The sequence below is a fragment of the Epinephelus moara genome, chromosome 16 (assembly GCF_006386435.1).
Source record: "Epinephelus moara isolate mb chromosome 16, YSFRI_EMoa_1.0, whole genome shotgun sequence".
Taxonomy (NCBI): domain Eukaryota; kingdom Metazoa; phylum Chordata; class Actinopteri; order Perciformes; family Serranidae; genus Epinephelus; species Epinephelus moara.
Genome location: NC_065521.1, coordinates 27,160,234 through 27,187,198, shown reverse-complemented (window position 1 = coordinate 27,187,198; position 26,965 = coordinate 27,160,234). Strand labels below are relative to the sequence as shown.

Below are 26,965 nucleotides of genomic sequence, written 5' to 3'. Positions count from 1 at the left end.
TCTTCTATTGTCCAGTTTTGGTGAGCCTGTGTGAATTGTAGCCTCAGTTTCCTGTTGTTAGCTGACAGGAGTGGCACCTGGTGTGGTCTTCTGCTGCTGTAGCCCATCTGCTTCAAGGTTCGACATCTTTTTGGTTCAGAGATGGTCTTCTGCAGACCTTGGTTGTAACCAGTGGTCATTTGAGTTACTGTTGCCTTTCTATCATCTTGAACCAGTCTGGCCATTCACCTCTGACCTCTGGCATCAACACTGGATATTTTCTCTTTTTGGGACCATCCTCTGTAAACCCTAGAGATGGTTGTGTGTGAAAATCCCAGTAGATCAGCAGTTTCTGAAACACTCAGACAGCCCGTCTGGCACCAACAACAATGTTCAACGTCACTTAAATCGCCTTTCTTCCCCATTCTGATGCTCAGTTTGAACTTCAACAGGTCGTCTTGACCATGTCTGTATTGCCTGTATGCATTAAGTTGCAATAACATGATTGGCTGATTAGCTATTTGTGTTAACGAGCAGTTGAACAGGTGTACCTAATAAAGTGGCCGGTGAGTGTATATGCAGTCTGTGGGTGGGTTTCTACTACAATGTGTTTACATGCTTTAATGTTCTCATACTGTCTGCCTGAGTACACCTGTGATCACTCTCTGTCTGACACGCTCAGTTTTTCTATCTTTATAGACCGTTTCACCGAATTACATCCCTAGGCAACAGCTTGAATTCGTTTTCGCTTCCTGTCAGCTGATGTCGTTCACATACACTGCAGAACATTCAAACAAGAAATCCAAAAGCACCCATTTACACTGTTTATGTTTCAAACTGTATTTAAAGTACAGTTGTGACATCATAAAGTCACAGAACTCCTTGTTTGTTTGCGACTAAGATATTGAATGGATCATGTTGGAACACAGTTGCTAGGTAACCACTGCAAAAGAAAAAGCAACTACATATTTCTTTTTATTATCATTTAGCAAGCTGTGACCATAAGACATCATCATCTGTCATGTCAATGTCATTCCTTTTCAGCAACAGTTTGCATCATGAGTCAGAACAGCAACTATAGATTATTGTTAAATACTGCCACCTACTGACATAAAAAAGCACAACAGGACACATGGTAGACAACAATACTTACAGTTTGTGGTGGTCACATTTTTTTTTTACAGTAAGACAAACAGAAGGGACTCGTATAAATTACAACCTCAGAAATCTTATATGTAATTTTATGAGCATCTGTTATCTATTTATGAGAGTTTCATCATGGTATTTTTCAATGTTAGGAAGAATAGTTAACTCCTTTGATTCATTGTTTCATGACGTAAGGATAAACTTGGAACTTTATGAACCTTCTTATGAACTCTTTGACACATGAAGCCTTCCATGATTTCACCTCTGTATGCAGAGACGTGCATGGTTCTCACTAGCTCATTAGTGAAGCAATTTTATTACCTCGTCTCATGCTCATCAAGGGTCAGACAGGCCCCGTATAAGAGGACAGATTGCATCTCAGATGACCTTCCTTTCTGTCTCTGTTTCTCTCTAACACACACACACACACACACACACACACACACACACACACACACCCACCACATGTTGGTCCTCCTCTGATAGACCTAATAGTCTCTAGTGTTCAGAAGATAGAGCCCAACTCATACTGACAGGACAGATTAACACACAGGCCTTAAACATGAGTGGAACAAGTCAAAGGTCAATACACAGAGAGAGATGTAAACTGTGTGTGTGTGTGTGTGTGTGTGTGTGTGTGTGTGTGTGTGTGTGTGTGTGTGTGTGTGTGTGTGTGTGTATTTGAGAGTGCAAACCATAGGTACAAAATCATTTTCTAAATCCTGTGTTGTAATCTAACACATCACACACTGCATAGTTTGTGTTACACTCCATGTAATTGCTTCAGTAATTTGAATTATAGCATATTTCAATATGTATCAGTAATAAAACAATCAAGCATCTCTTTTAAACATTTTTCTGTAAAGATGTACTGTAGACAGCATAGACCTTTTTATTACTTAAGGCAGAAATCTTCAAGATGTGTGTGTGCTCAGAAATCTGCCTCAATGATGAGAGTTAAGACCCAATAACACAGTCTGTGTTTCAGGCTGTTTCAACTGTACCTACGCAACGTTTTCCTCTTTTGCTGCAACTTCACAGTCATCTTTGATGCTTATAGACAGACGACACATAAAATGGTTGAGATTAAAGATTGTAGGAGGTTATATTTATGAGAGAGAAATTAGATGAAGTAGAGAACAAATAAGTCCGCCCACCATTTAGAAGGATTTTAATGCAGAGTGACGTTTCCAGCCTACGGCTCTTCCTCAGACTTGTTTGTTTTCTACTTTGCCAGACGTTTCTTTGGTCCAGCACCCACTCCACTGGATGCTGGGATGTGTGTGTCTTTTGCACTGTTTTTGATTAGAGAGATTAGATGACACAGGTAAAACTATTTATGATAAAGATGTGCATAGAATGTTGACAGGAAAATACATGAAGATTACAGTCTGGTAGGGGGGACTGGGGCTGGTCGGCAGCTGTTTTCCAGTCTTTTGAAGGTCACAGACACAATAATGTAACATCAGAATTTTGTGTTCTTCACCTGAACCTCATCTAGTATGTTAAAACATCTGAGAGTCACTAACTTTTTGGTGAGGGCAACATTTCAGTTTCTTAGTATTAAAGGTCTGCGGTCTAAATGTTTTATAAAACTGTGTAAGACAGAGATACTGGAAAAGTATTACTTTGGCTTAATAGACAAACGAATCAGCTATATACTGATATAAGATTTAAGGGTCTGTGATGAGTGATAGTAGCTGGCTAAAATAATTTCATCATAAAGTTGGGTCAAATGTGAGCAGGGTTGGATGGCACAACTGTAAAAATTATCATCTGTAACTGTAATTGTATTTTTGAGTGATTGGAACCATTTTAAAGGGTTTAAAACAATGTTTGTGTTGTTATTTTATTATTGATAATATCTTGAATGGTCATTGGCGAAAGTATTTTGACATTCCCACAGATAAACTGTTTTTTAAATGGGCAGATATTCAATGAAATGATTGTTTTCTTGTTGTTGTTTGGATTAAATGCTGACATTGGTCACGTTTTTGAAACTATAACATATTTATTCATAGCTGAGACCTTAACCTTTCATTTGCCGCTGGTTAGAATATTCTAACATATTTTTTGCCAGAGAAATACGGCAGTGAAAAGTGTGCCAGCCAACCCCGGTCTCCCCCAGTAGGTGGCGGTAATGCTGTATACATCCATGCTTCGCACCTGTCACCACACACGAAGAAGAAGCAACATTAGAGTAGGGCGTAGAAGAAGAAAAGTACCCCGCGTTTGTTTACAGTTTATGTCCGACAGACTGAGCAGCCAGTACTTCATGTCATACTTGTGCACTTGGTGAGATACATGTTTTAGTCACGTATAGCACGTTACCACTTTAACGTCACAGCTCAGACTTTGTAGCGTAACGAAATTTGGTAGCATTGGATTGCCGCCATAACGCTAGCTAACGTTATCTGATGCTATCTACCGTTAAAGGTGTCTCGTCATTGTTAACCACTGTCTTACCAGGCTAACTTAGGTGAGTTAATATACTTAGTAAAATGATGTTATATGTGTCTGTTGTAGTAACTGTCACGCTTTAACTACAGACCCGACAACCCATTATTTACTGCACTGTCTCTGTTGTTATTGAATATTTTGTATGCAATATTAATTAGCGTTAGCTTGGTAATGTAACGTTAACAGAAGCTAACTACGAGGTTGTAAATTAGCTGAGTGCTAATAGACAAGCTACATCCGCAATTAACGCTGAATACTGGTTGTAGATCTCTCGATATTCTTCAAATCAAACGTCTAGCTTTCATAACTGATTTCTTAAAACTACAACACTGAGAAACACACACTTCTTTGTGATTACATACTGCTGTTGTTGTGGCTGTGTAGCATGCTAATATTAAAGGTGTAGGTACTGTTATTGTAACACTTTTCACCACGTAGTGTAACACCAAAAAATGTTTGCTTTCTTTCCAGATAAGAGAAGAAAGCATACCAAATTTTATAACTTCTTCAAGTGTCTTTTCAAAGCTTATCTTAATCCACAGAGTCTGTGTAGGACCCAGGATATGTATTTACCCTCTGTTATTTATTGTTTGTTTAGGCTGCACACCTTCTATTGGTCACTTTTACTTCTGGTAGCTGTTACTGGTACCAGGCTGTGGTTTCATATTATTTTACCTGTTCATTCACTGTGGCAGCTTTTAGACAAAGAGGGTGAGTTTTTGGCTCTAATATTTTCTGGTGACGTAATACTTCATTTCATCTCATTTTGCTTTAGTTATCTTAGTTGTTTGTTTAATAAATCATCATAAAATGCACAGTTACAAGCCTACTCGGCATGGTGCATGGTCCCTCAGGAAACACTCCTTGGATGGGAGCATTGGTGCATTCAAACTGGTGTCTGAACAGAAGAAATGATCATCTTTTATTTTTGTCTTGACATTTCATGAACCCAGGGATGGATACCGATTACCATTTTGAAACACTGCATGGCAACGGCGATCATGACGGCGCTGATGTCACCTCCTGGGTTTCAGTGTGTCCCAGAGGCCTCTGGAAAGTCCAGCAGAAGCAAACACACAAAGGGAGTCAGCAGACTAACTCTGGAGATGATGCATGTATGCTGCTTTTCTATTACTTTCTTCCTCGATATGAATTATTCAATTTTAGTACATATTTTTGAAATAAAAATGTAGTCAGTGTGTAGTAATGTAGCTCATATTATGTCCTTTTGTCTCCTCCAGCATGTTCATCCAGTTACTGTCCAAGGTTGGGTTCACTGTGTCAAGTCCGAGTGCGGCTCAAAGCCAACATGGATGAAGCAGACAGTTCAGTATCTGAAAAGGGAAATGAGCAGCTGTCAGCCCAACTGGAACAGTCAGCCACTGAGGTTGCAGAGGCTACAGCCTTCCCGAGGTGTCTGGACTCTGTGCTGCAGGTCCCACTGGGTGACTGGATAACACTGAGGCTAGGTGACGGGCAGTGCGATATCACAGAAAGGTGCGTGGAGAGGATGACAGCGGGAGAGAAATGTGAGGTAAGAGTGAAGAGAGGACTTGAAAAATTATTCACTGTCTCTGTGTGTCAACTTTTGGTGAAATTCTCTGCAAATTGTCTTTAAAAACTGACTAAATCCACCATTTTGATTATTATTGGTTTTTAGTTTTACATATGTGAAGAGTGTATATTTGCAATATCCTGACATATATATTGACAGCTTACAGTCAGTGGTGAAAGAGGGTTTCTCTCTTGAATATGGATTGCAGGCTCAGTAGTTGCACATATCTTCCTTTGGTCATTATTTTTCCAAACAGGTGAAAGGATCCAGTCAGTCTAACCATTGTGTTTTGCTTCTCAGATACTGATTTCTCCATCGGAACCAGATGTGTCTGTTCCCCATCCCACTGAGGAAAACCTGCCTTTATGTGCCACAGTTGAACTCAAAGCTTTCACACCAGGCAAGGAATCCTGGGAGGTGTGTCCTCGTGATAAGTGGCAGTGGGTGAAGTCACACAAAGAGAGGGGTGGAGTGAGATTCAGAGGCGGGGATGTGTGGGGAGCAGCAGACCGCTACAGCCGCGCCCTCAAGCTTCTCATCACTCTCCATTACCACGTTAGAGAGGCGATGCCAGAAGCGGAGGAGCAGACAGACACAGACACTGGTCACCTTCCTTCAACTAATGAATTCAGAACCACCAAAGCAGAGCTCCACTCAAATCTGTCCCTGTGCCAGCTCAAACTGAGCCAGCCAGAGCGAGCTAAGGCTAGTGCGACTAAAGCTACTCAGCTGGAACCAGGCGGGGCTAAAGCCTGGTACCGACTGGGCCAAGCATGTCAGATGTTGAATGAGCTGGAGGAGGCCAGGCAGGCGTTTAGGAAACTGTTGGAGATACAGCCAGAATCACCTGCTGCTTTGAAGGCCCTTAAAGACGTAGCAAGTAGAGAGAAGGAGAGAAATGCACAGTTGGGACTTAGACTCAGCAAAATGTTCAGCTGAGGATGAATTATGGCAGTGTATTATCGAATGTTACATGTGAAACGGTATGTTTCTTTCTCAAGATTCACCACGAAATGGAAGTGCACCTACAGCCACTGGGCTCAAGAGTACAGCCATTAGGGTATGGTCACACATGAGCCAAACTAACACTGGCGAATATTCACCTCCTGCTCACTTCCATTCAGTTCAAGGATAAAACATTTGCTTGTGGTGGCATAGCAAATTCACATCTTCACATCGCGTGGAACTTTGGTGAACTTTATCCGGGAAAGTTGAAGCCTCAACCAACAGCAAAGAAGTATGTGTGGAAGACACTGACTGTTGCCTACTGTTGCCACATTGAGCTAGAATACAGCCTTGGTTGGCAAATGTCACTGGCCTGCATTTGTTCATGTGTAACTGTACCCTTAATCTGTGACTGCACGATATTATCCCAGCTCTTGTGAGTGAGATGCCTGAATGTAACTTCAAAGTAAAAATTAGATGTGAAAAACTTATTTTGGTGTAATTCATAAATTTAAACAGGAGTGAGGAGAGTGTGGGATCATGGTGGTATTCTTTGTGTGCATTAAATGAACTTAGCTCTACAACTATGGTCGATGTAGTTCCTCCAGGTAGCCACAAGGTGTCAGGCTTTGTCCTGTTACATGGTAAATGCTGTTGGTGGTCGATCACAGTGGCGGACTGTACAGCGTGTTGTGTCAAAATGCCGAAACCCGGGATCGAACCAGGGACCTTTAGATCTTCAGTCTAACGCTCTCCCAACTGAGCTATTTCGGCGTGTTTCAAGTTTGAAAATATCCGGTTTAAGAAGTGTTCATGTGTTAATTCGCGAAAATAGGTCGATTTTGCATTATGATAAGCGTATATTGCTCACACAACATACATATGGAGTAAATGTGGTTATGTCCTCACCAGGACGGAAACTCGACGAACCTGTTATCCAGTTCAGTGCTGATGTAACGTTTCCACAGGCTGAGCTTTCTCCCACGTAACTCAAGTGAAATCAGTATTTTCTACATATTTCTGCTGTGTACAACTATGGAAGACAGAAAATGGCATAAGTATAAATAAATGTAGAAATGCATAAATAAATACATAAATAAGTAAATGTGGAAATAAATAATTAAATATGTGAATAAAAATATAAATAAATATATTTACATGTATTTATTTATACATTTATTAATTTATTTCCACATTTATTCTGTATTTGTGCTTTTCTACATGTATTTATTTCCACATTTATTTATGTATTCATTTATTTATTTATTTATTGCTACATTTATTTCTGTATTTAGTTATGTATTTCTACATTTATTTATTTATTTATTTCCACAAGGACAAAACATGACAAGTATAAATAAATACATGTAGAAATGCATAAATAAATGTAAATATATTTATTTATATTTTTATTCAAGTATTTAATTATTTATTTCCACATTTACTTATTTATTTATATATTTATTTTTGCATTTATACATATATTTATTTATGTATTTATTTATACTTATGTCATTTTCTGTCCTCCATATACAACAACGTAACACATATTGTTTACTGAGCTGTGCATCTGCCTTGTTATAAGTTATTAATAGCCCATATTTCTTGAAAGTCTGCATTGCATTAGAATTTAAAGATATTTTTATATAACATTGGTGTGATTTTTATGAAAAACCCTTTTGATTCTTTTGATCCATGGACCCTTCCAGACTAAAGGAATATGAATAACTTACAAGTAATTAAGGAATGGACACATAATTTGAGGTAGCCAACGACCCGTTTTTTTCCATCCAAAGATCTTCCATTAGAAAAAATGAATTGCTTGGCAACCAGAGGAGGCGTCTAATTGAGACAGGCCTTAATTTGTCAAAATGTGTAGCCACACCGGGCTAAAATAAGAGACTGGGTGTTTCATTGGAACTGGGCTTTTAATTGAAGTTTTACAGTATTCACAAATGTAAAATACTGGAGTGTAGCAGGAAATGGTGTAAAAGCACATAACTAGTGGTGATGAATATTTTAGTATGACTAAAAGGGATTAAAGATACTCAAGTAAATTTCATAAAGAGAGCTATCCATTACAGTGAAGCTTGTCAGTTAAAGCATCAAATACAAATACATCAGACAAACACTTGAATATGGGTTTCATGTGAAAGAGTCACTTTATATCCCCAAAAGTAGTGTTGTTCAGTCTATTCATGATCAGAGTTGAGGAGAAACTAGTTACCTGTAATTGTAATCTCTTACAGCTAATGAGAAAAAAGAATGTCTTGTTTTGGCACGGTCTATTTCCTGATATTTTTCAGCTTTATTGCCCAGTTTGAAACATTTGTTAAAAAGTAATCAAATGTAGTAGTTACATTACTTATTATATTTTTAACAGGGTAAGTAGCAGTGGCATAAATTAGTTACACCGGGCCCCTGTATTCGCTGTAGTGATGGCCAGATTGTGTGCGCTATCATGCACATATCGTCTCGTCACATGATCAGAGACTTGCCATTACCCAGCAGTCATCATTGCATATCTGTATATCACAAAAATACCAAAAGAAATGAGTCATTATTAATTGTATTATAAATTGTTATAGTTTATAATATTGGTGAAGATTCTCAGTCATCCAGGTCATGATTATCATAAGTGCAATATCGTAGGCAACTGGACTTGCTTGAGTTTCTTTAAGATGTTTCACCTCTCATCCAAGAGGCTTTTTCAGTTCTAAATGACTGGTGCGAAGTCACACTGTTAGGTCGTCTGGGTCTTCCCAGATGCTGTTGACTTTTTCTTTTTACAAAAAAAAAAAAAAAGCAAAAATAAACATAATGGAGATGGGTTTGCCTTTTTCAATGACACATACAGCAAAGGGCACTGTTTTTAATTTAGTGAGAGTCCTTCTATGAAAACAGGCGTATTTTCAAGGTGGTAATCACTCACAAGGGCCCAATCGCCACCCAACACATTGTTGAAGGGCCCACCCTCTCTATGCAACGCACTGCCTGCACTGTCTATATGTACACCTCTGGTAACTAGTAATCTGCTACATTTCAAAAGTAACCTTCCCAACATTGTATGTTGTGCAAAATCCAAAAACAAATGAGGATGGTATTGAGAAAACAGATCATTTATTTGCTCCTCTCCCTGAGGCTCCACAAAGCCTGAATAAAATACAAAGCTTTTATTGTCACATACACAAGGAACAAGTTACACTTTAAAATGAAAATATTAGCTTGCTGACAATTATTGGATATTCAGATGTAAAAGGCACATAATGCAACAACATGCCACACCTTAGCTGAGGCATGTAACTCCAGAAAACTCAATTTCTTTTGTCCCCTGTTGTAATGTAGTTGTCTTTCCCCTCCTATCTCGTGTAATCATTGTCCTACTGTCCCACAGTCTGTCCTTCCTGTTGTCAGTTCCTCTTAGACTTGTGTGTCCTGGTGTTGTCAGCGTGCGTCTGGGCTGCTGACAGCTGCCTCCATGCATCCATGATGAGTGCCAGCGGTATGACGATCCACAGCACGTTCATGAACACAAAGTAGAACCAGAAGTAGACTGGATGTCCCAGCTCACTGTGAGCGTAACCGTCTCTGTGCTCTGTGTAGAAGTAAAGCACTGCTCCGTACAGCTGACCTGCAATCACATTATGTAATGAGACACATCATGTTAAGAAATAATCATTTTATTCAGTGACAGCTTTTTTGGTATTTTTTGTCATCTTACCTAATGAAATGATGAGCTGCAGAACAAATCTGTAGGGCTTGTTAGTCAAGAAGGCAAACACAGCCCAAAAGCTGAAAGGTCCCCATAACCATGCAGTCACAGTCTCCATACACACAGTGAAGTTATCCGCTCTAGATAGAAAAGACATATGCAGCTATGTTCTTCATTTTTTTACGCAAAAGTTCAACATAGTTCTGTGCAAAGATGAACTCACATTACATATCGACTGTCTCCTTTGGAGTACTCTTTCCCTGTGACAGAAAAATACAAAACATATTGACTTTACAGTTTACACATATTTCTAAACATGTTTTATTCTGTCTATACTCACACAGCTGTGACAGGAAGCTCTGGTCTCCTGGAATAACATCATAATACAGTGAGAACCATCCCTCAATGACACCATGGATGAACCCACAAACAGCAAACCAGCACACAGCCAGACGCCTCCACGTCCCCAGCCTGCCGCTGGCCCCTCTGCGGCCGGTGATCAGCCAGGTGACGAGCAGAAACACCCCAGACACAGAGAACAGGAACACCAGAATCTCTGACATAGATCGGTCATTGGCCACATATGTGGGGATGTGAAGGTCCCGTGGCCAGTAGGGATGAAGAACTCCAGTTTGTGATGTGGCATCCATCATCTGTTTCAGGAGAGAATGGTCAATACACTGCATCCACAGTAGGCTTAAAATTAATTTAATTAATTTAACAATGTTACATTAAAAATAACTCTTAGTCAGTTTAATGATGAAAGAGCAACAAATGTACAAACTAAGTTATTACATGTAAGGTTTTATTCAAGGAGCTCTATATCAGACTGATACATGTGTTTATGTTGTTCTTACCAGTGATGAAACAAAAACAGGTGTCCAGCTGCACAGAGTTTAACCTCTGTATTAAATATAAAGTATTAGATTAATTGAAAAGTATAACTATATTGAAGATCCAACAGTCCACTGCTGTCTGTGAGCCATATGAGTGCAGATACACTCTAACCCGGAACGAACAAGAGCAATGGGCGGTTCCTTGTGGCTACAAGAACCAATCAGAAGGCCGTGTTCATAGAGCTAGCAGCACTTGCGATCTGCCGGCTTGTTGATTGGCTCGTCACCTCGGAACATGGACGTTGTCGTTGGCAACCACCAATGAATATGTGTCTCTTACTCGAGAAGACCGTCCTCTCTTTTCATAGAGAAAGTTATAAAGTATTTCAAATGTTGGTGAAGGGTGAAATACGGCACCTGAAATGAAGCTATTTCATTTTTTAAAAAAAATAATAATAAAGCTTTTATAAACTGTTCCTGGCAAATATCTTTCACTTTGACTTTGCTGCACGAGACAAGGAAGTGAGATTTCTAAAAATTAAAATGACAAAAATCATGTCAGTAAAGGACCACAAAGCATCAGGCAATTAAAAATTTTAAATGAAAATTATTATTATTATTTTTTTACATTTCATTAATAAACACAATATATGCATAAACAGATAATGTCAAGGGATCAGCACTAACATCATACATCAGCTCATGAAACTTATATAGGGTGCACATATTTTCCAGTAGCTTTCCTATTTTTTTAAAAAATATAATTGATTTAATGTATTGTTTGAGCACATTTTCAAAAATTAAAAACTTAATTTATATAGCACCTTTCGTACAAACATGCAGCCCAAAGTGCTTCACATGGCAAAACTGGAATGGCAAAGACACAAAACAATAAAATATTTTAAAAAGCAAACCAACCAAAACAGAACAAACTAACAAAAAAGATTATTATCATTCCACAGAATAAAAAGAGACTAAGTAAGTAAAAAAAATAAATAGAATAAAAATGAAAGGAGAGATAAAACGAAGGTAAAAACCAATGATTAAAACTTAAAAATCAAGACTTACTCCACATTAAAAGCCAGATTAAAATGGTAGGTCTTTAATATACGTTTAAAAATACAGAGAGAAGGGAAGAATATGATATTTTACAAGTACTAGAATCAAATTGATGACATAGCATTGATTTGCTTTAGTAGAAAGGTAGGTAAAAAGCCAAACGATACATTTTCATAAGAAAGGGACAATTCAAAATCAGTGTACTGGGAAATTAAAGAACAGACATCCTGTCAAAAAAATATAAGAGTGGGAACAAGACCAAAACAGATGCCGTAAATCCTTTGGAATAAGTTGACAAAATGAGCAGTCCACAAGCATGTCCTTTTTATGTCCTTGTTGAAATACCTAGTGGGATAAAAAAGATGAATCATCATAAAAGTCACTTTCTTATTTATAATAAGATATTTAGAAGGTAGGTCTGAAGTGAGGTTATTCCAGTAGGAAGCAACATTTGGGACAGAGACTATTTCATTTTGAAATAAAGCACGTACAGCACAATTATTATTGTTCTATGCAGAGGAGAAACAGATCCTACCAATATCAGCAACAAGATCCACAGGTAGTGAAGTCTACTGAGATACTACTGAGTTTTTAAGAAGCAATATGCTAACTAATACGACACCAGAAGGGGCTGCATCAAGAACTAAAGCATAATTCCTTGGTGGTGTAGAAATACCATACTTGTCCAAGAGTTCTAAAATATGACTTGAGGCTCCACTAGAGTTCATCACATTTTGGGTTTACTGGACGTTACACTTCATTCTTCTTAACTTACACCTAATGTCCTCATTTGTGGACGCTTTTTGTGCATAATACACTAATCCATGTAAAAACAAGATGACAGCCATCTTTGCAAAGTCAGTCTACAGCTGATCCCTGACACAAAAGAAGACAAGGTCCAAAACCTGATCACATTTTATGGTTGAAAATTGTCTATCTGTGATTATAATGTTTGTAGCTTGATATGGCAACAAATTTGACCAATTTTAGCAATAGTAACAAGCAGGCACTGTCAATTAGGAAGTACTTGTTTGGGGACATTGGGACCTAATTATTGTTTACAATGTTTAGCTTTTTATACTTATCTGGTCCTACTGATTCCAAAATAGCTAGCAGAAATTAAAAATGTAAACCAAACAAAAGTTCGGGTCTCAGGAGGATATAATATGTGTCCATTATTTCAGATGTAATATCTGTGAGGGGAAAATTCTGTTGATATACATTAAAGACCAGGAAAAGAGCATTTGATTGTGAAAAATCTGACTATTTTAAGTGGATCTTTTACCGCCATTGTAGCTACAAAGAAAAAGAAATTTAAGGCCACTTCACTGATAAAGTTGTGTACATTGTTATTCGCTATTTTTACGCAAAACACTCGCAGAGGGGTCTTCGTACGTTAAGAAAAAGTAACTCCCAAGCCGTGTCAGGGAATCAACCCTGCCGTGACCCGGATTCGAACCGGGGTTGCTGCGGCCACAACGCAGAGTACTAACCACTATACGATCACGGCGAGCTACTGGGAGTCATGTAAGCGGTGGGCTCAGTAGGCTTTATGAAGCTACATGAAGTCGGAAGTTGTCTTCCATATGGTCATATTATTCCATCTCTGTGAAAAGCAGTCTGCCGTCAGTTAACCCATGTGGCTCGCGCTCTCCAGAATCCTCCAGGACCTGTTAACACGACAACGAATAGGTTAGTTTGTTAGCATGCTAACTTATCAGCTACACCAGCGACTAGCGTTAAGTTAGCTGTTAGTTTTTGTGGAGCACAGCTCAGATAACATGTCTGTACTATTACTACACGTTTCTTCGACGTTAAACAGACTTTCCACAGCAAGTAGTGTTACATGAAACATTAAACTGTGAGTTCGTTAACGTCAAGTTGCTCGATAAGTTACTTTTAACGTTAGCAAAGCAAGCTAACCGTTAAGCTAAGTTACAGCATACTTAGCTAGAGGTTATCAAGGTATGGAATATAACTGTTAACGTTAGCTGTATCCTTCATGTAAGTTTTTAATGTGTTTATGTGTAATGTGCCAGCTTGTTGGATCCTCACTGCCATTGGTGGAATGTAGTTACTCAAGTATTGTATTTAAGTACAGGGTGGTACTGTTTTACTCTACTTTATATTTTACTCTACAATATTCAGGAAGACAGTATTGTAGTTTTTACTCCACTGTATTCATTTGACAGCTTACTTTGCAGACTCAGTTATTCATTATTAGCACAAAATATAAATCAACTAATAAATTATGATAAATGAGTGTAGATTTAACTACCCAGCAGTATATGAAGTTAGTGAAATAAGCTCCACTTTTACCAGCTGCAACAATAAACTGCATTAATGCATTAGCGTTGCATTATAATCCAGTGATATTACATAATGCTATATGATTATAAAATGGACCATTCTGTGTAATGGCTAGGCTAAAGTCACTTTTACTTTAGGTATTAAGTACATTTTGGTGCCATTACTTTTGTAAAGACTTAGATTTTCAATGCAGGACTTTTACTTGTAATGTTAATAGAGTAACGTTATTTGTAATTTTACTTTACTGTTACGTACTAAGTAAAATGTTTGAGTAGTTCTTCCACTACTGATTGCTGCACATCGCTTTAACGTTTCCGTAACATCGTAGATTGTACCCTATTTTATGATACGGAGCTGGGGCCGTATTAACGTATAAAAGAAATGGACATTGAAAGCTGTGTAACAGTCCCATATGGTCTAGCGGTTAGGATTCCTGGTTTTCACCCAGGCGGCCCGGGTTCGACTCCCGGTATGGGAACTACTTTTTTGCATTATATAGTATTTAATGTCTCAGGATGCCTACCTAACACACAGAATTTATTTCATATTAACAGAGTGTGATTTTACGTAATATAATTTGAAGTCAGAACCAGTAAAAAAGTGACAACAGTAAGCATGCAGGATGGACTGCATATCATGTTGGTTATATATAACAATAAATATAACAATTAAAATATGATCCATTATTGTTTATTAAACGATCCAGCATTATGTAAAAATTAACCTTGAATAGATTAAGTGTATTTAAATGCATTGTGCTAGTAATAGCTCTGCTGAATGCAGCACTTTGAATTTAACCGTTATTGTGCGCTACAAGTAATTTTACTGGGGAAAAAAATGTTTTGACTTCTTTTAGGGCTGCCAATAATCTACCAACATTATATTTTTTTCTTGCGACTTGTTTTTGTCAGTTGCTAAAAAAATAGGAAAATTATTATAATATAGGCTGCTTAGATATAATCACCTGATTGATGGGACTGTTTAAAAAAACAACAACATTATTTTATCATTTTTGAAAACACAAAAAGTGGAGAAGCAAAACCACAACTTTGCTCCACCTAATTCAATAATGGGGATACATTAGCTCCAATTGCTCCTTTGAATAGGCCACAGGGACACAGAAATAGTACAGAAATGTAGGTGTACATTCAAGATAAATGTAAAATATATATATATATATATATTTAAATATTTATGTCCTGTTTAATTATCATATATTTATGTTTTTATCTATTAATTTCCATATTGTTTATTTAGGCATGTATTTAGTTATTATTTTATTTATTTATGTTTTATTTCGTTGTCGTCCTCCATACAGTTCTACGCAGAGCTGTGTCATGTGATCTTAATCACGTGACGCTCCGTGTCATGTGATGCTATGCGGAAGCAGTAAGCATCTTCTGTACTCTAACGTTACATGGGTCAGTGTGGTCTATTTTAACGTCGAACGGGTGATTTTCAGTAGGAAAGTCGGCGGTATTTGAGCTGGTATAAAGAGTCGACATGGGTGTGTCACAACTGGAGGAGTCTTCTCTGTTACTGGACGAAAAGCTGCTCCGTTTCATGGACCAGCTGGAGTTACTGGAGGAGAAACGAGCCGCCCTCAACTCTCTCATAGAGCAGGTAGCACTCAGAAAACCACGCAGAGTTTACCTATAATTTGCTTTAAGCAGGCTTACCACTCACAGACAGCTATTTCTGTTTAATGTGTGTGTTTTAAAATCTGAACAGTAAATGTATTTGAAAGTGTTACGTTAATCCTTTTTGAAATCGAGCTGAAATACCTTTTAGCCCCTCACATGTAAGGCTCTGCTTTTTTTTTGGTGGTAATCTAATACAGTGATGACTATCTCTGGGTTTTGTACTGTTGATGTTGCACCGCCACGTTTCAACTGTAGCCCAGAGTGGACAAACCAAACACAAGCCACTATAATTAGCATTCCCTTCATGACAAGCAGTGTTGGAAAAACACTGGCTGCCAGGCTTCATTTAATGATTTTACTGGTTTAAATACCCTGGTCCATTTGTGTTGGAGTGGAAGTGATCTCTGAATAATCCGACACACTGTAAAACATCCTGAACTTAACACAGAAATTGTAATCAGGTGAAGTTTCAGCTGGTTGTCTCTGCAGTCCTCACTGTTAGATGCCACTTAATCCCCCTAAATCTTACACACAATTGCTTTAAAGCTTTTTTTTTTAGTATTTGAAGGCTCGTATTTTACACTGTATATTCTTCTCCCACTTAAACACCTGTGTAATGTAAGGTTACCATTGCATGTTCCCCACAGGGATGGTTCTCCATTTCCAAGGCTCGATATTCCATGGGAAACAAACACGTCTCTGCACTTCAGTATGCGAGTGAAATAGAGCCACTGGTCTGTGTTCATGCCAGGTAAGGAATTTGGCAAATTTATGGGATAAATGCTGCTGGGAAAATTGTTGTTATTGGAATTGAGTGAGTCAATTTTTATGACTTGGATTTATGTGTTACAGAACACTGGACAGTGGTGAGGTGGATTTCTGCTCAGAAAGGGTCAAACAAAAGTGTAGTAATGAGGCTGGAAAAGATGCTAAGTCAATAGAGGATATTGGACCTCAAGAAGAAGGTCAGTCTGCCATAGTGCATGTGGTAATGGAAAAGGAATGTTTGCATTTACCAAAAACAAAAACACTTTTAATGTAACAAATACAGGTTTTCTTTCTACAGGTGTCAGGAGGAGAATCAAACCAAAAAAGGATACCACAGAGAAAGAGGCGAGTGAAGAAGCAAGCAGTGAGAAAGCTCCTGAAGTTACTCCAGTGAGGAAAATTGAGCAGAATCCTCAGCAAGATCCGCTGAAGTGGTTTGGGATTCTGGTGCCACAGTCTCTTAAACAAGCGCAGTCATCATTCAGGCAAGGTATGGTGTTATATTTCCCAAAGATCCTACTTTAGTTTGGTTTTGCTTTAAAGCAATCAAATATTTGTTTTGCTAATATGTCACGATATAGCCAGGATTATGTTATTGTTTTGATTTGATATGTATGTACTAGATACTGCTAAGGATATACATGGTTTTCTTTCTCTCCACATTGTACCAAAACAACCATGTGTCAGCAGTTGTACACATTGTATCTGTTGTCACATCAATTTATTTTTGCTGAGCTTCTTAAGGCGGCACTGAGAGCTGAACTCACTGCAGCTTAAGAAAACACATGCTTCATCAGTTTAACAGAATTTATGGATCATTTACAAAACACTGCAAAGAAATGAAACATGGGCAAAATGTGATACACATTCGGCAGTTTGAAAGCACATACACACAGGGTTCCCACGGTCATGAATACGTGCTGCTGCACTGCATGACTGAAACATGACTAGTGTCACATGATACATATTGGCACATGCAGCTCATTGGCAGGGGGGATGTCCAACACGCTAATAAAGTTAGCAAACCCTAGCAGTTTGCTTAACCACAAATGCCTGGGAAGAGTGTGTATTAAAATATGTGGCTTTTAAATGGCAAATGTAATACACAGCTCAAGAGAGAGGCAGATCTTAGCCGGGCTGGAGTGAGGCTCTGCCCCAAAACTTATGATGTTTTGTTGCAGAGCAGCATAGTGGCCAGATTTAGTTGTGGGGGAACAAAGTGTGTGTTCCTCTCCACATTTGGAAATGAGCCCTTCCTCAAATTGCCTTTTGTCACAGAAGTATACAGGCCGATTATTTTAGATTACTGAGTCATGTAAAGGTGGGAAATAATATGGAAAAGTTTCAAAAAACCTGTACGCAGCATCATAAAGCACGTTGCAAATACAGAAACACACTTAAGTTGACTCCCTGGGAATCATGATTTTTTTTTCTTTTCACACTGACAGCATGATCTAGGAATCATTGCAGATATTTGCTATGCGCCTGGTGTTCACCTTACTAACCTCCTGATTCAAATAAGCTGACAAACTACAAACAGTTTACCAGTTTGCCTCGGATACAGGCTAACCTAGCCTATATTTGTAGCATCTTAGGTTATGCGACATAAAGTATGTATTATCAGATTGGTGAAGATGCTTTATTCATTTGCTTTTGTTTTGTATATTTGAATTCTTTAGTTGCAGTGTATTGAACTCTTGGCGCCACATTGGGTTCATGCACAACCTGCATATGACATAATGCTTCTTACAAGGTGTTTAGGAAGAACGTTATCATTTTATTTGTATTTTTACGCATGTGTGCAAGATGAAACCTCAACCACAGCTCTTAATGACCCACTGGTAAATCCTTTTCCCCATCTTTAATTTTCTCTCCTTTCCCTGTAATATTACAGTGATCGAGCTGTCAGCTGAGATTGCAACCCTTCAGACTGCAGTGTTGAACACCAGACGGGAGCTGCAGCACAGCATGAAAAACAAACACAGTCTCCAGGAGGAAGCCTTAGCAGCCCAGTTGGACCAAGTGGCAGACTAAATAACTCTGTGGAGTCAAAGCTGGAGATGATCTGAGAAGAGTGTGTGGCCACAGAGAGTGACAGGTTGGAGTCAGTAGATTGTGCTTGATGGCCAAATGAACTCAAAAGTGGAGATTACAGATTGTTCTGTAATGACTTTGGGACTTAATAGTAGTAGATTACATTTCATTTTGTGTGTTTTTGACTGTCTCACTGTTAGATGTGTGGCCTGTTTGAGATGGATGTGTTTGTGGATGCTGGGTTTTAGGATTTAAATTAAAATCTGTGTTGTAGACTGTAAAATTAATTTATAAAGATAAACAGAACCTGTTTGAATTTTTTTCAATAAAAGGCCATTACGATTTCTAACAAGACGCTCTTTTGTAAAGGATTTTTATGTTATAAGAAATTGATTTATCTATTAAAAGTTTACTAATACTTTATAGATCAATTATAAGCCATTGATAAGAACCAGTTTATGTTGCAGGGTTGTGAAAATTTATTTTCAGGTCCTCTCGCTATCTCAACATGATCTTGAGAAGGTCATCCATGCTTTAATTTCTTCACAGTTAGATTACTGTAACTCACTGTATTCAGGGTTGAGCCAAAAAGCCATCTCACGGCTTCAGCTAGTGCAACACACAGCTGCTTGGCTTTTAACCAACACCAGAAAACATGACCATATCCGCCCTGTTTTAGCCTCTCTTCACTGGTTATCAGTCAGTTTTAGAATCGATTTCCAGATTTTAGTGATCACTTTTAAAACACTTCATGGTTTACCCCCCAGCTACAATGCTGAGATGCTGCTCCCCTATGAGCCAGATGGCAGCCTCAGATCCTCAGGCAGCGCTCTGTTGGCTGTTCCTCAGGCCAAGCCCAAAACCAAAGGTGACCAGGCTTTTTCAGTCGAGGCTCCTCAGCTCTCCCTGCCTGAGGATCTGAGGCTTGCTGAATCAGTGACATCCTATGAACTTATTAGTTCAAAAAAGCCTTTTATTAATTTCAACACATTGTTTATTTTATATACATGTATGCCTCATTTGATTATTTTCATAGTTTTTATCTTGTGTTGTCTGCAGGCAATTAGTTGCCAACTTTGCTTAGCTGCTTCAGTGATGGTATTTTACCTTTTTTTTTGTTCTTCGTATTTTCTTAAAATGTATTATTATTTATTATTATGTTTATCGTTATTATTACTATTATTAAGGTGTTAATAAATTGTGGTCTAGGTCATCTGCAGCCATTTTCCAGAAAGTAACTCACCCATATCACTTAGCATATCAATCATTTCAGTCATAATTAATCAGTACATTTTTAATGTTTATGTTATGACTCTCTGTTCTTAACTGTTTGTTTAGTATAAAACACTTCCTCATATTGGTTTTGAAGTGCTGTACAAAACAAAACAAAAACCTAAAAAATAACACTGTCCATAATCAGTAAGGGTATTTTTTTGCAACATTGTAAAGCATTGGTAAACAACTTATAAACCTTTAATAGCGCCATTATGATTATTATTATTGTTATTATTAATTCTTCACAAAGGAGGCCTCGTTAGAGTGTGGCACTAAATTGTCTTTTAGACAGACAGACAGACAGACAGACAGACAGTACTTAATTGATCCTAAACTTGGAAATGCTGTGACAGTAATATACATGTAAATACGAGAAGACAAAAACAGATGTAATGAAATAATAATAATAATAATGATAATAAAATTATGATAAATAAAATATATGAGTTTTATAAGTTTAAGTTTATTCACTTTATTAATCCCCTGAGGGGAAATTCAATGTTTTCACTCTTGCTTGTCAATTACACACAGAATATAGAAATAGAAAATATATACAAAAAGAAGTAGCACTAAAATTTAAAATATACAAAACAAATATAGAGGAATAAAATAAAAAATGTCAAAAATGCTTAAAAAGAGTATGAGAGTAGAAAAAATCAATTATATACATAATATATATATATATATTATACATAATATAGTGAGTGTATTTGTATTCTGTTTTTCCCTAAATAATTAAACAATTATAATAAATAAATAAATGCTTAATAAAATAATAAATGGTTTATTCTATTCTCCATATAGAAATCCAGTCTCAATCTTATTGTTAGTATAATATCCGAGGAGAGCTCCCTCCTCTACACTGGGGACAGCCGAACATTGCCGAGAACTGCCGAAAGGGGAGACGAGACTCGGTTTATTGTGTGTACTTCCTGGTCCAATTATAATACTGTCTGTATGCCTCCATGAAACACGGCGCTCTGCCTCCCCTTCACTCGCGTCCTAACGACGGCTGGGCGCGCAGAAACAACGCATGTAGCTTCACCACAATATCATTGATGTCTCCAGATATCCGCAGCAGCCCCGTGTACACAGATTGTGGTCGATTTCGGGCGTGCAAGCGACGCAACTCCTGCTTGGAATCAATTTTCCTTTTGTCTGCGCAACTGGCATCAACATTTTTTTTTTCTTCTTTCTCATGTGTGATCAGAGATCGGGAAGTAAACACGCTGGCCTGCGCACATGATTAGAGGCGAGGTGAGATTGATATATCAGACTCAGATTGTCCTTGATCGCAAGTTGATTTCACTTCGGAGCAGAGGAACTGTGGGCTCCAATGGCGTCAGTTTCGAAGGTGTCTATTCTGGATTACTTTAATATTGTGTTTGAAGGTGAAAATGGCAAAATCGAGTCCAACTGCAAGGCGTGTGGCACCAGGATCCAGGCGAAGCGGAGTGTCACGTCCAACTTCGTAACGCATCTCAAGGTAATGACTTCAAAATGAAATGCTTTATGGTGTACACTTATTCTCTGTCTTGTTATATTCCTGCCAGCTGGCCCTACAGCATCTTTATCTGTCAGCTGTATAAACCTGACAGTCTGTTGCTTCTGTGCTCACTGGATCCTCTTCCACGGATGTCACAACAAGACAGTATGGTGGAGATGACCAGCACAGTAACTCTTCTACCTGTCCGCCTCTAACATCACTGATCCTCTTCTCTGTCTCTCTCCCACTCAGCGGAAGCACCAGGCTATGTATGATGACTTTGTGAAAAGGAAGGATATGAAGAGAGAGGGCTACTCCTCTGGCTCCCTGCATAGTTTCACCACAAATGGAGGGAGCACCCGCTACACTGTCCCCATCAGCACTAGAGTGGGAGCTGGAGGTGGAGGAGGGAGTGTTGGAGGGATGGGAACTCTTGAGGGAGGAGTAGGAGGAGGCTCTGGAGGAGGGGTGACCAAGTTTGACAGGCATGACCCAAGACAGGTGTGTTGTGATTCATCATCGTTTGAGAAGCAAAAACTGGAGCTATCATGTCTGAAATCCTAAAAGTGTTAAAGGGTCATTTGTTGTTTTCTTTGTCGCCACAGGTTCTGATCTCCGAGGCGATAGCTAAGATGATCGTACGTGATCTGCAGCCAGTGTCCATAGTAGAAAACCAAGGCTTCAGAGAGCTGCTTCAGCTCCTGGAGCCACGCTACACCCCCGAGCCCCAGCACTACATCCAGAGCCAGCTCCTCCCAGCCTACGCCTACCAGGCCCAGCTCGCCACCCGTCAGGCCCTGACCTCGGCGCACGCCCTCAGCCTCAGCCTGGATCTCTGGAGGGGCTTAACTGGAGCCACTTCAGGGTAAGGAGGTAAAATCAACCAAAAACAACATGATCCCCTCTTGGTTTGATTCCCTCGCTGATGAGTCCACTTCTCTTCCGCTCTCTCTCTGCAGGTACCTCGGTGTCACCTGCCATTTCCTCACATCTGATTGGCAGATGCGTTCAGCTCTCCTGGCGTGCCTCCCCCTGACTGGAGGCAGCTCCGGGAGCCGTGTGCTGTCAGATTTTGATGAAGTGTGTCACTCTCACGGCGTGTCAGGGAGGGCGTTTCGTGTGGTTGCGGACCCTTTTCTGGCAACGACCACAGCAACTGTAAAGCCATGTTGTCTGCCCGGTTTCCTGGTTTCACCTCCTCTTGCTAACGGGCATGACGAGGATGATGAAGAAGAGGCGGACAATGGTAACAATGTGGAGGAGGGGATCAGGAACGGTCACGGTGAGGAAGGAGAGGAAGGGGAGTGGGAGGACTCGTGGGAGCAGGGTCTGGGTGTTTGTCGAGTGGACTGTTTCTCTCGCTCCCTTGAACAGTGTGTCAGAGAGGGGTTACGCTCCTCTCAGCAGGTCACCTCCACTCTGGCCAAGGCTGCGTGTTTCTACAACTACATTACCTCTGCTGTGCCACCTGAGAAGCTCAGCCAGGTGTTTGATGGTCCTGGGTTGAGCATGGGGGGACCAGGAAACACCCCGACTGCAGCAAGAGACTGGGCTGCTCAACTTAAGGTATGCAAACTATACAGGTAGCCCTTTACTGAAACTCCCCCTACTTAACCTTTACAAGAATGTAGACACTTAATAAATGATATGCAGATGTAAGGACTTTTTAATGCATGTTTAAAGCTTTATGATGATGTATTTTATTAATTACAACTATGTTATACTATCAATAAGAGCTGTGGTAGTTACTTGAGGAGTTATACTGACAAATACATTAATAAGCACTTAAATATACACTATGCAGGATTTTCCTGAAAACAAATGTGTGACTCATGAAGACGTAATCCCTCCCAGTCATCACTTATGACCCTCTAGAAGTGTGTGTCGGTGTTTAAAGACTCTGCCCTCTACCTGTATTTTCTTATTTTCTGTGTTCGAGACATTTATGGGTGTGTACTCTCACAGTGCTTAGGTGAGGTCGTTTATTATAAAAAGGCATCCAAGAGACATAGCACTGACCCTAACCCTAACCCCGAGCTACAAGGCAAGACTTGCGTAGTCTTGACAATAGATGCGGCCGCTGCAATAACACCCCTGCAGACCTTGCCCATATGTCTGTCTTTGTCCCACATTTGAAGAGCTTCCAGGCCAACCTTGTCTGTAATTTTGAAAAGGGATTTGCAACCTTGCATTCTGATAGCATTGTTTGGGGTTCCAGAGGACCTTACTACTCTGACTGCCGGACAGGCCACTGTAGTGGCGTATGCATCTCTATTAGCCCGCTCGCAGAATTTTGCTAGAATGGAAGTCCTCTAACCCTCCATCATCATCTGTCTGGCTTAAAGACCTGGTATTCTTTCTCGAACTTGAGAAGATAAAATTCATTCTTAGGGGTTTTGATAGGTTATTATAAGGTGTTACTAGTATGCAGCATGTGTCCGTAATAACTTAGTTTCATAGCCAGATTATGAAGCTGTTTCAGGAAGATTTATATTATGATGCTAAGAAATGCTAGCTTTCCTGCAATGACAAAATCAAGAGTATATTTCCATGGTTTTAAGTAGCATAGTTTTGTTTCATTTGTGATGCAGGTGCTTCGGCGGCTGCTGGACTCCGTGGAGTTCCTGGAGGAGGTGAGTGGTCCGGGGGAGCTGGCGCTGGGTGGTTCAGAGAGAGCCCTGCTGAGGGAGCTCACCGACACTTTGGAGCCGTTCACCGAGGCCTGGGACATGGTGCAAGGGGACAGACAGGCGGACATACAGACGGACAGACATGTCTCCATCAGCCTGGCTCTGCCGTGCGTTCTCGGCCTCCGTAAGCATCTCTCCGAGACGTCGACGCCCCACTGCCCCTCCCTCCTGGTGGGCCTCAGCCAGGCCGTAGAGCGCAGGCTGGCCCCCGTCCTGGAGGACCCTCTCTACATCACTGCCACCACCCTGGACCCCCAGTTCAAGCTCACTTGGAGCAGCAACCCTGACTGGCACAGACAAGTTCTCATAGAGGAGTTATCCAAACATTCCACAGCCTCCAGCCCCACAGACCCCAACACAGACCTACACCCTCAATCCCAAACTCCTCCTGCCCCAGCTCCGTCGCCAGTCTCCTCGCTTTCCCGGCCCTGTAAGCTGTTCTCTTTCATCAAGCAGAGACCCACAACACAAGCCAAGAGCCTGGAGCAGGAGCTGGCCGTCTACCTACGAGAGGAGCCCACAGACGAGGAGGCTTTGCATTACTGGCGGCGTAAGGCAATTGACTTTCCTCTGCTCGCCCAGGTGGCAAAGCGGGCGTTCACCATACCTGCTTGTGGCACTGTAGTTGAGAGCATTTTCACTGCTGCTGGGCGCTGTCTGCGGCCAGAGAGAGGCCGCGTCTTACCAAAGAACCTGGAGACGCTCATCTACCTCAAAGCAAACTACAGATTATTATGGACTTAAAGCGAGCAGTCAGGCATTTCTTTTACCAAAATAACAACTCACGGCTTTATACCTGCAGCAAAGTTACTTCTTGGATACGTCTGTTCCTCTCGAAGGGAAACTGAGCTAGCAGCATAACATAGTCCTCATCATTTGACGTGAGATGGAATGAATCACCCAGAGGCTCAGTTGTCCAGGATTACTGTCTGTTTACCATGTAGCCTGCATACAGACTATCATACCATATGCTGCGGACCAAGGGGACTAGAAGCAGATCAATACTAAAGCAGTTACTTCAACGTTATTTTGCCTGGTCAGGGTCTTCAGACAACCGCAAGACCGCAAAGCCTCCGCTCTCTATCCTCTGAACCCCGAACACAGCTTGTGTCTGTGCACTGACAAACCAACAATAACCAAATGGTCAATTACTGCATACTGTAGCACATGATTTATTTTCACTGATATACAGTAACCCTAGAGGTTGTGACTAATTCATTTGTTGTTTTTTTAAAGGAAAGCATCAGCTGCTAAACAATATGCATCATCCACGTATTCTTTTCTCTCTCTGTATGTATGCCTCATGACTGGGACATCATAATAAACGAGTTTCACTTCCTAACGCAGAGGTGTGTGCATTTTACAGATGTGGGTGCACTCATGCATGTATGTTACACACCTTTTTAAGCGGAAATCTGCTTCATATATCTAATTTTTGACCCTAACTCCTTCATATTTTCCGATTCCAGTCTTAGTTTTTCCTTTTGCGCTCTGAGGGTCCAAGGACAGGAGGATGTTGTATGCTGTAAAGCCCCCTGAGGCAAACTGTTATTTGTGATACGGGGCTGTATAGATAAAATTGAAATTATTATTTGTATAGCCCTCTGAGGCATGTTTTGTGATTGGGCTCTAATGAACTTTGACTTGACTGGACTAATCAGCAAATCACTTTGGGTTGCCTTTGGGTTATGAAATGTGCTGTACAAATAAATTTGCCTTGCCTTATAACTCCACATGTGCTCCGTCAGAGTGGAGGTCAATTTCATTTCATTTTCTTCACCAGCACTTTCTTCCTTTTTCAATCAATGTCCAATTCTACTTCTGAACTTTGTGGAATTTAAATGGGTTTGACCCGGCGTCTGCCCCCAGACAGCTAGCTGAGGATGTTCAAGTGCGGCACAACTTTTGCTCTGTCTGACCTCACTGAAATATTTTGAAACCGCTTTGCAGGGCACCGCTTTGAAGGAGAAACTGTGAACGTTGCTGTGTGCGTTTGCTTTTATTCAAGAACTCTGTTACTCTTGGCCGGGCCGGTGGGGATGCTGGGTAATTGCATATAATTCCATTACAGTTAAATTTGAGTCAGCAGGCAGTCAGCAGTCGCGTCCTACGCAGTCCTTTCCTTCAAAGCCAACTAGGCTCACAACATCTTATTACTAGATGGCAGGAGACTATATGTTGCTCCTGTACTCGTGCTCTCAAACACACGATCAGAGGGCACAAGCTGCTTTGATGCATTGATTATTTTTATGTGATAAATAGGGAGCAACAGCATCAATCGATATGAAGATGACTGGCTGTGAAGGAATTGCAATAGATCTGATTATAAAGACTGTCACGAGGATTAGATGTCTTCTTCACAGGCTGCAGAACAGCTTCATCCCCGTGTTACTGTTTTTGTTATAGTTGAAAAGCACTTCAGAGGAAGTGTGTTAATCTGTGTGAGATACAATGAGATTTCCCCCATAGATCATAATTATCAAAGATTGCTGTGATCCTAATGATTATCACCGCGGGACGTCTCTGTGGATTTAGATACGTCGCTTGATATCCGTGTGGATGTGTCAGCGTGTTTATCTTTGAAAAGTGTTTTTGCTCATCCCCATGGGTGTGTTGTTGTTTGCGAGTGTATGTGGAGCAGCTTGAAGCGTCTCTCCCTCCCCTCCCTTTCCCTCCCCCCCGGCTGTGACAGCTCATCCATTTGAGTTAGTCGAGCAGGCTGGGCTGCGGTCCTATTGGTAATTGCCTCTGAAATGAATTACTTGGCAGCGAGTGAGACTGAGGGAGGAAAGGAAATTGTAATTGAACTGCCCCCTCCCTCCCACCATCTCCCTTATGCCTCAAGTTATTACATCTGCAGTGCAGAAAGCCATTTTCTGTCCGCACATAGACACATACAGACGCAAAAATACACACACGCTTACAAAACCAATCTTTCCCCCTCCCCCCATACAGTGGCCTCAGCAGCGGGCCATATTGATGCAGGGCGATTTCATAGATTGATTGTTCACAGGCACATGCACACTGGGCCACACTTCACTCTTGCACTCTTAGAGACAAATACTTA

General features: G+C 40.2%; 4 protein-coding genes and 3 non-coding genes across 12 annotated transcripts; 4 read left to right on the top strand and 3 right to left on the bottom strand.

The window, feature by feature from the left end:
- The first annotated feature begins 3,300 nt into the window (after positions 1 to 3,300).
- Positions 3,301 to 6,669, top strand: fkbpl (FKBP prolyl isomerase like). Of its 4 annotated transcripts, none has more exons than XM_050066088.1 (5): positions 3,329 to 3,604; positions 4,184 to 4,296; positions 4,539 to 4,700; positions 4,827 to 5,119; positions 5,441 to 6,669. In XM_050066088.1, the coding sequence occupies exons 3-5, from the start codon at positions 4,541 to 4,543 to the stop codon at positions 6,077 to 6,079; spliced, it is 1,092 nt and encodes a 363-aa protein (XP_049922045.1). In that variant the 5' UTR covers positions 3,329 to 3,604; positions 4,184 to 4,296; positions 4,539 to 4,540; the 3' UTR covers positions 6,080 to 6,669. The 4 variants fall into 4 exon arrangements, with proteins under 4 accessions (XP_049922044.1, XP_049922045.1, XP_049922043.1 ...); XM_050066085.1 differs by having other exon boundaries at positions 3,332 to 3,420; XM_050066087.1 differs by lacking the exon at positions 4,184 to 4,296 and having other exon boundaries at positions 3,301 to 3,420.
- A 117-nt stretch (positions 6,670 to 6,786) lies between these two features.
- trnaf-gaa (transfer RNA phenylalanine (anticodon GAA)) lies at positions 6,787 to 6,859 on the bottom strand. Its single transcript has one exon. It is a non-coding gene; the product is annotated as a tRNA-Phe (tRNA).
- Positions 6,860 to 9,188: 2,329 nt separating this feature from the next.
- ebp (EBP cholestenol delta-isomerase) lies at positions 9,189 to 10,810 on the bottom strand. The gene is made up of 5 exons (XM_050066106.1): positions 10,655 to 10,810; positions 10,138 to 10,450; positions 10,021 to 10,057; positions 9,807 to 9,937; positions 9,189 to 9,716 (listed from the first exon to the last, which is right to left on the bottom strand). The coding sequence occupies exons 2-5, from the start codon at positions 10,448 to 10,450 to the stop codon at positions 9,496 to 9,498; spliced, it is 702 nt and encodes a 233-aa protein (XP_049922063.1). The 5' UTR covers positions 10,655 to 10,810; the 3' UTR covers positions 9,189 to 9,495.
- Positions 10,811 to 13,130: 2,320 nt separating this feature from the next.
- On the bottom strand, positions 13,131 to 13,202 carry trnah-gug (transfer RNA histidin (anticodon GUG)). Its single transcript has one exon. It is a non-coding gene; the product is annotated as a tRNA-His (tRNA).
- A 1,206-nt stretch (positions 13,203 to 14,408) lies between these two features.
- On the top strand, positions 14,409 to 14,480 carry trnae-uuc (transfer RNA glutamic acid (anticodon UUC)). Its single transcript has one exon. It is a non-coding gene; the product is annotated as a tRNA-Glu (tRNA).
- Positions 14,481 to 15,335: 855 nt separating this feature from the next.
- Positions 15,336 to 18,801, top strand: ccdc115 (coiled-coil domain containing 115). 2 transcript variants are annotated; one of them, XM_050066107.1, is made up of 5 exons: positions 15,336 to 15,625; positions 16,293 to 16,396; positions 16,498 to 16,610; positions 16,697 to 16,903; positions 18,308 to 18,801. In XM_050066107.1, the coding sequence occupies exons 1-5, from the start codon at positions 15,506 to 15,508 to the stop codon at positions 18,445 to 18,447; spliced, it is 684 nt and encodes a 227-aa protein (XP_049922064.1). In that variant the 5' UTR covers positions 15,336 to 15,505; the 3' UTR covers positions 18,448 to 18,801. The 2 variants fall into 2 exon arrangements, with proteins under 2 accessions (XP_049922064.1, XP_049922065.1); XM_050066108.1 differs by having other exon boundaries at positions 15,344 to 15,625; positions 16,712 to 16,903.
- Positions 18,802 to 20,673: 1,872 nt separating this feature from the next.
- si:dkey-109j17.5 (zinc finger BED domain-containing protein 4) lies at positions 20,674 to 25,636 on the top strand. 2 transcript variants are annotated; one of them, XM_050066068.1, is made up of 6 exons: positions 20,674 to 20,979; positions 21,114 to 21,208; positions 21,461 to 21,709; positions 21,814 to 22,073; positions 22,168 to 22,774; positions 23,800 to 25,636. In XM_050066068.1, the coding sequence occupies exons 3-6, from the start codon at positions 21,476 to 21,478 to the stop codon at positions 24,640 to 24,642; spliced, it is 1,944 nt and encodes a 647-aa protein (XP_049922025.1). In that variant the 5' UTR covers positions 20,674 to 20,979; positions 21,114 to 21,208; positions 21,461 to 21,475; the 3' UTR covers positions 24,643 to 25,636. The 2 variants fall into 2 exon arrangements, with proteins under 2 accessions (XP_049922025.1, XP_049922023.1); XM_050066066.1 differs by having other exon boundaries at positions 20,674 to 21,208.
- Positions 25,637 to 26,965: the final 1,329 nt, after the last annotated feature.

What these genes read in the sequence shown, in the direction of transcription:
- fkbpl (XM_050066085.1), top strand. Translation starts at nt 3,371, where the DNA reads ATGTCCGACAGACTGAGCAGCCAGTACTTCATGTCATACTTGTGCACT. An exon ending in ATGTCATACTTGTGCACTTG is followed by an intron (nt 3,421 to 4,183) that starts GTGAGATACATG and finishes TTGTTTGTTTAG; the next exon opens with GCTGCACACCTTCTATTGGT. An exon ending in GCAGCTTTTAGACAAAGAGG is followed by an intron (nt 4,297 to 4,538) that starts GTGAGTTTTTGG and finishes TCATGAACCCAG; the next exon opens with GGATGGATACCGATTACCAT.
- ebp (XM_050066106.1), bottom strand. Translation starts at nt 10,450, where the DNA reads ATGATGGATGCCACATCACAAACTGGAGTTCTTCATCCCTACTGGCCA. An exon ending in GAGCTTCCTGTCACAGCTGT is followed by an intron (nt 10,058 to 10,137) that starts GTGAGTATAGAC and finishes TTTCTGTCACAG; the next exon opens with GGAAAGAGTACTCCAAAGGA. An exon ending in GGAGACAGTCGATATGTAAT is followed by an intron (nt 9,938 to 10,020) that starts GTGAGTTCATCT and finishes TTTTCTATCTAG; the next exon opens with AGCGGATAACTTCACTGTGT.
- ccdc115 (XM_050066107.1), top strand. Translation starts at nt 15,506, where the DNA reads ATGGGTGTGTCACAACTGGAGGAGTCTTCTCTGTTACTGGACGAAAAG. An exon ending in CTGGTCTGTGTTCATGCCAG is followed by an intron (nt 16,397 to 16,497) that starts GTAAGGAATTTG and finishes TATGTGTTACAG; the next exon opens with AACACTGGACAGTGGTGAGG. An exon ending in GCAGTCATCATTCAGGCAAG is followed by an intron (nt 16,904 to 18,307) that starts GTATGGTGTTAT and finishes GTAATATTACAG; the next exon opens with TGATCGAGCTGTCAGCTGAG.
- si:dkey-109j17.5 (XM_050066066.1), top strand. Translation starts at nt 21,059, where the DNA reads ATGGCGTCAGTTTCGAAGGTGTCTATTCTGGATTACTTTAATATTGTG. An exon ending in ACAGGCATGACCCAAGACAG is followed by an intron (nt 21,710 to 21,813) that starts GTGTGTTGTGAT and finishes TTGTCGCCACAG; the next exon opens with GTTCTGATCTCCGAGGCGAT. An exon ending in ACTGGGCTGCTCAACTTAAG is followed by an intron (nt 22,775 to 23,799) that starts GTATGCAAACTA and finishes TTTGTGATGCAG; the next exon opens with GTGCTTCGGCGGCTGCTGGA.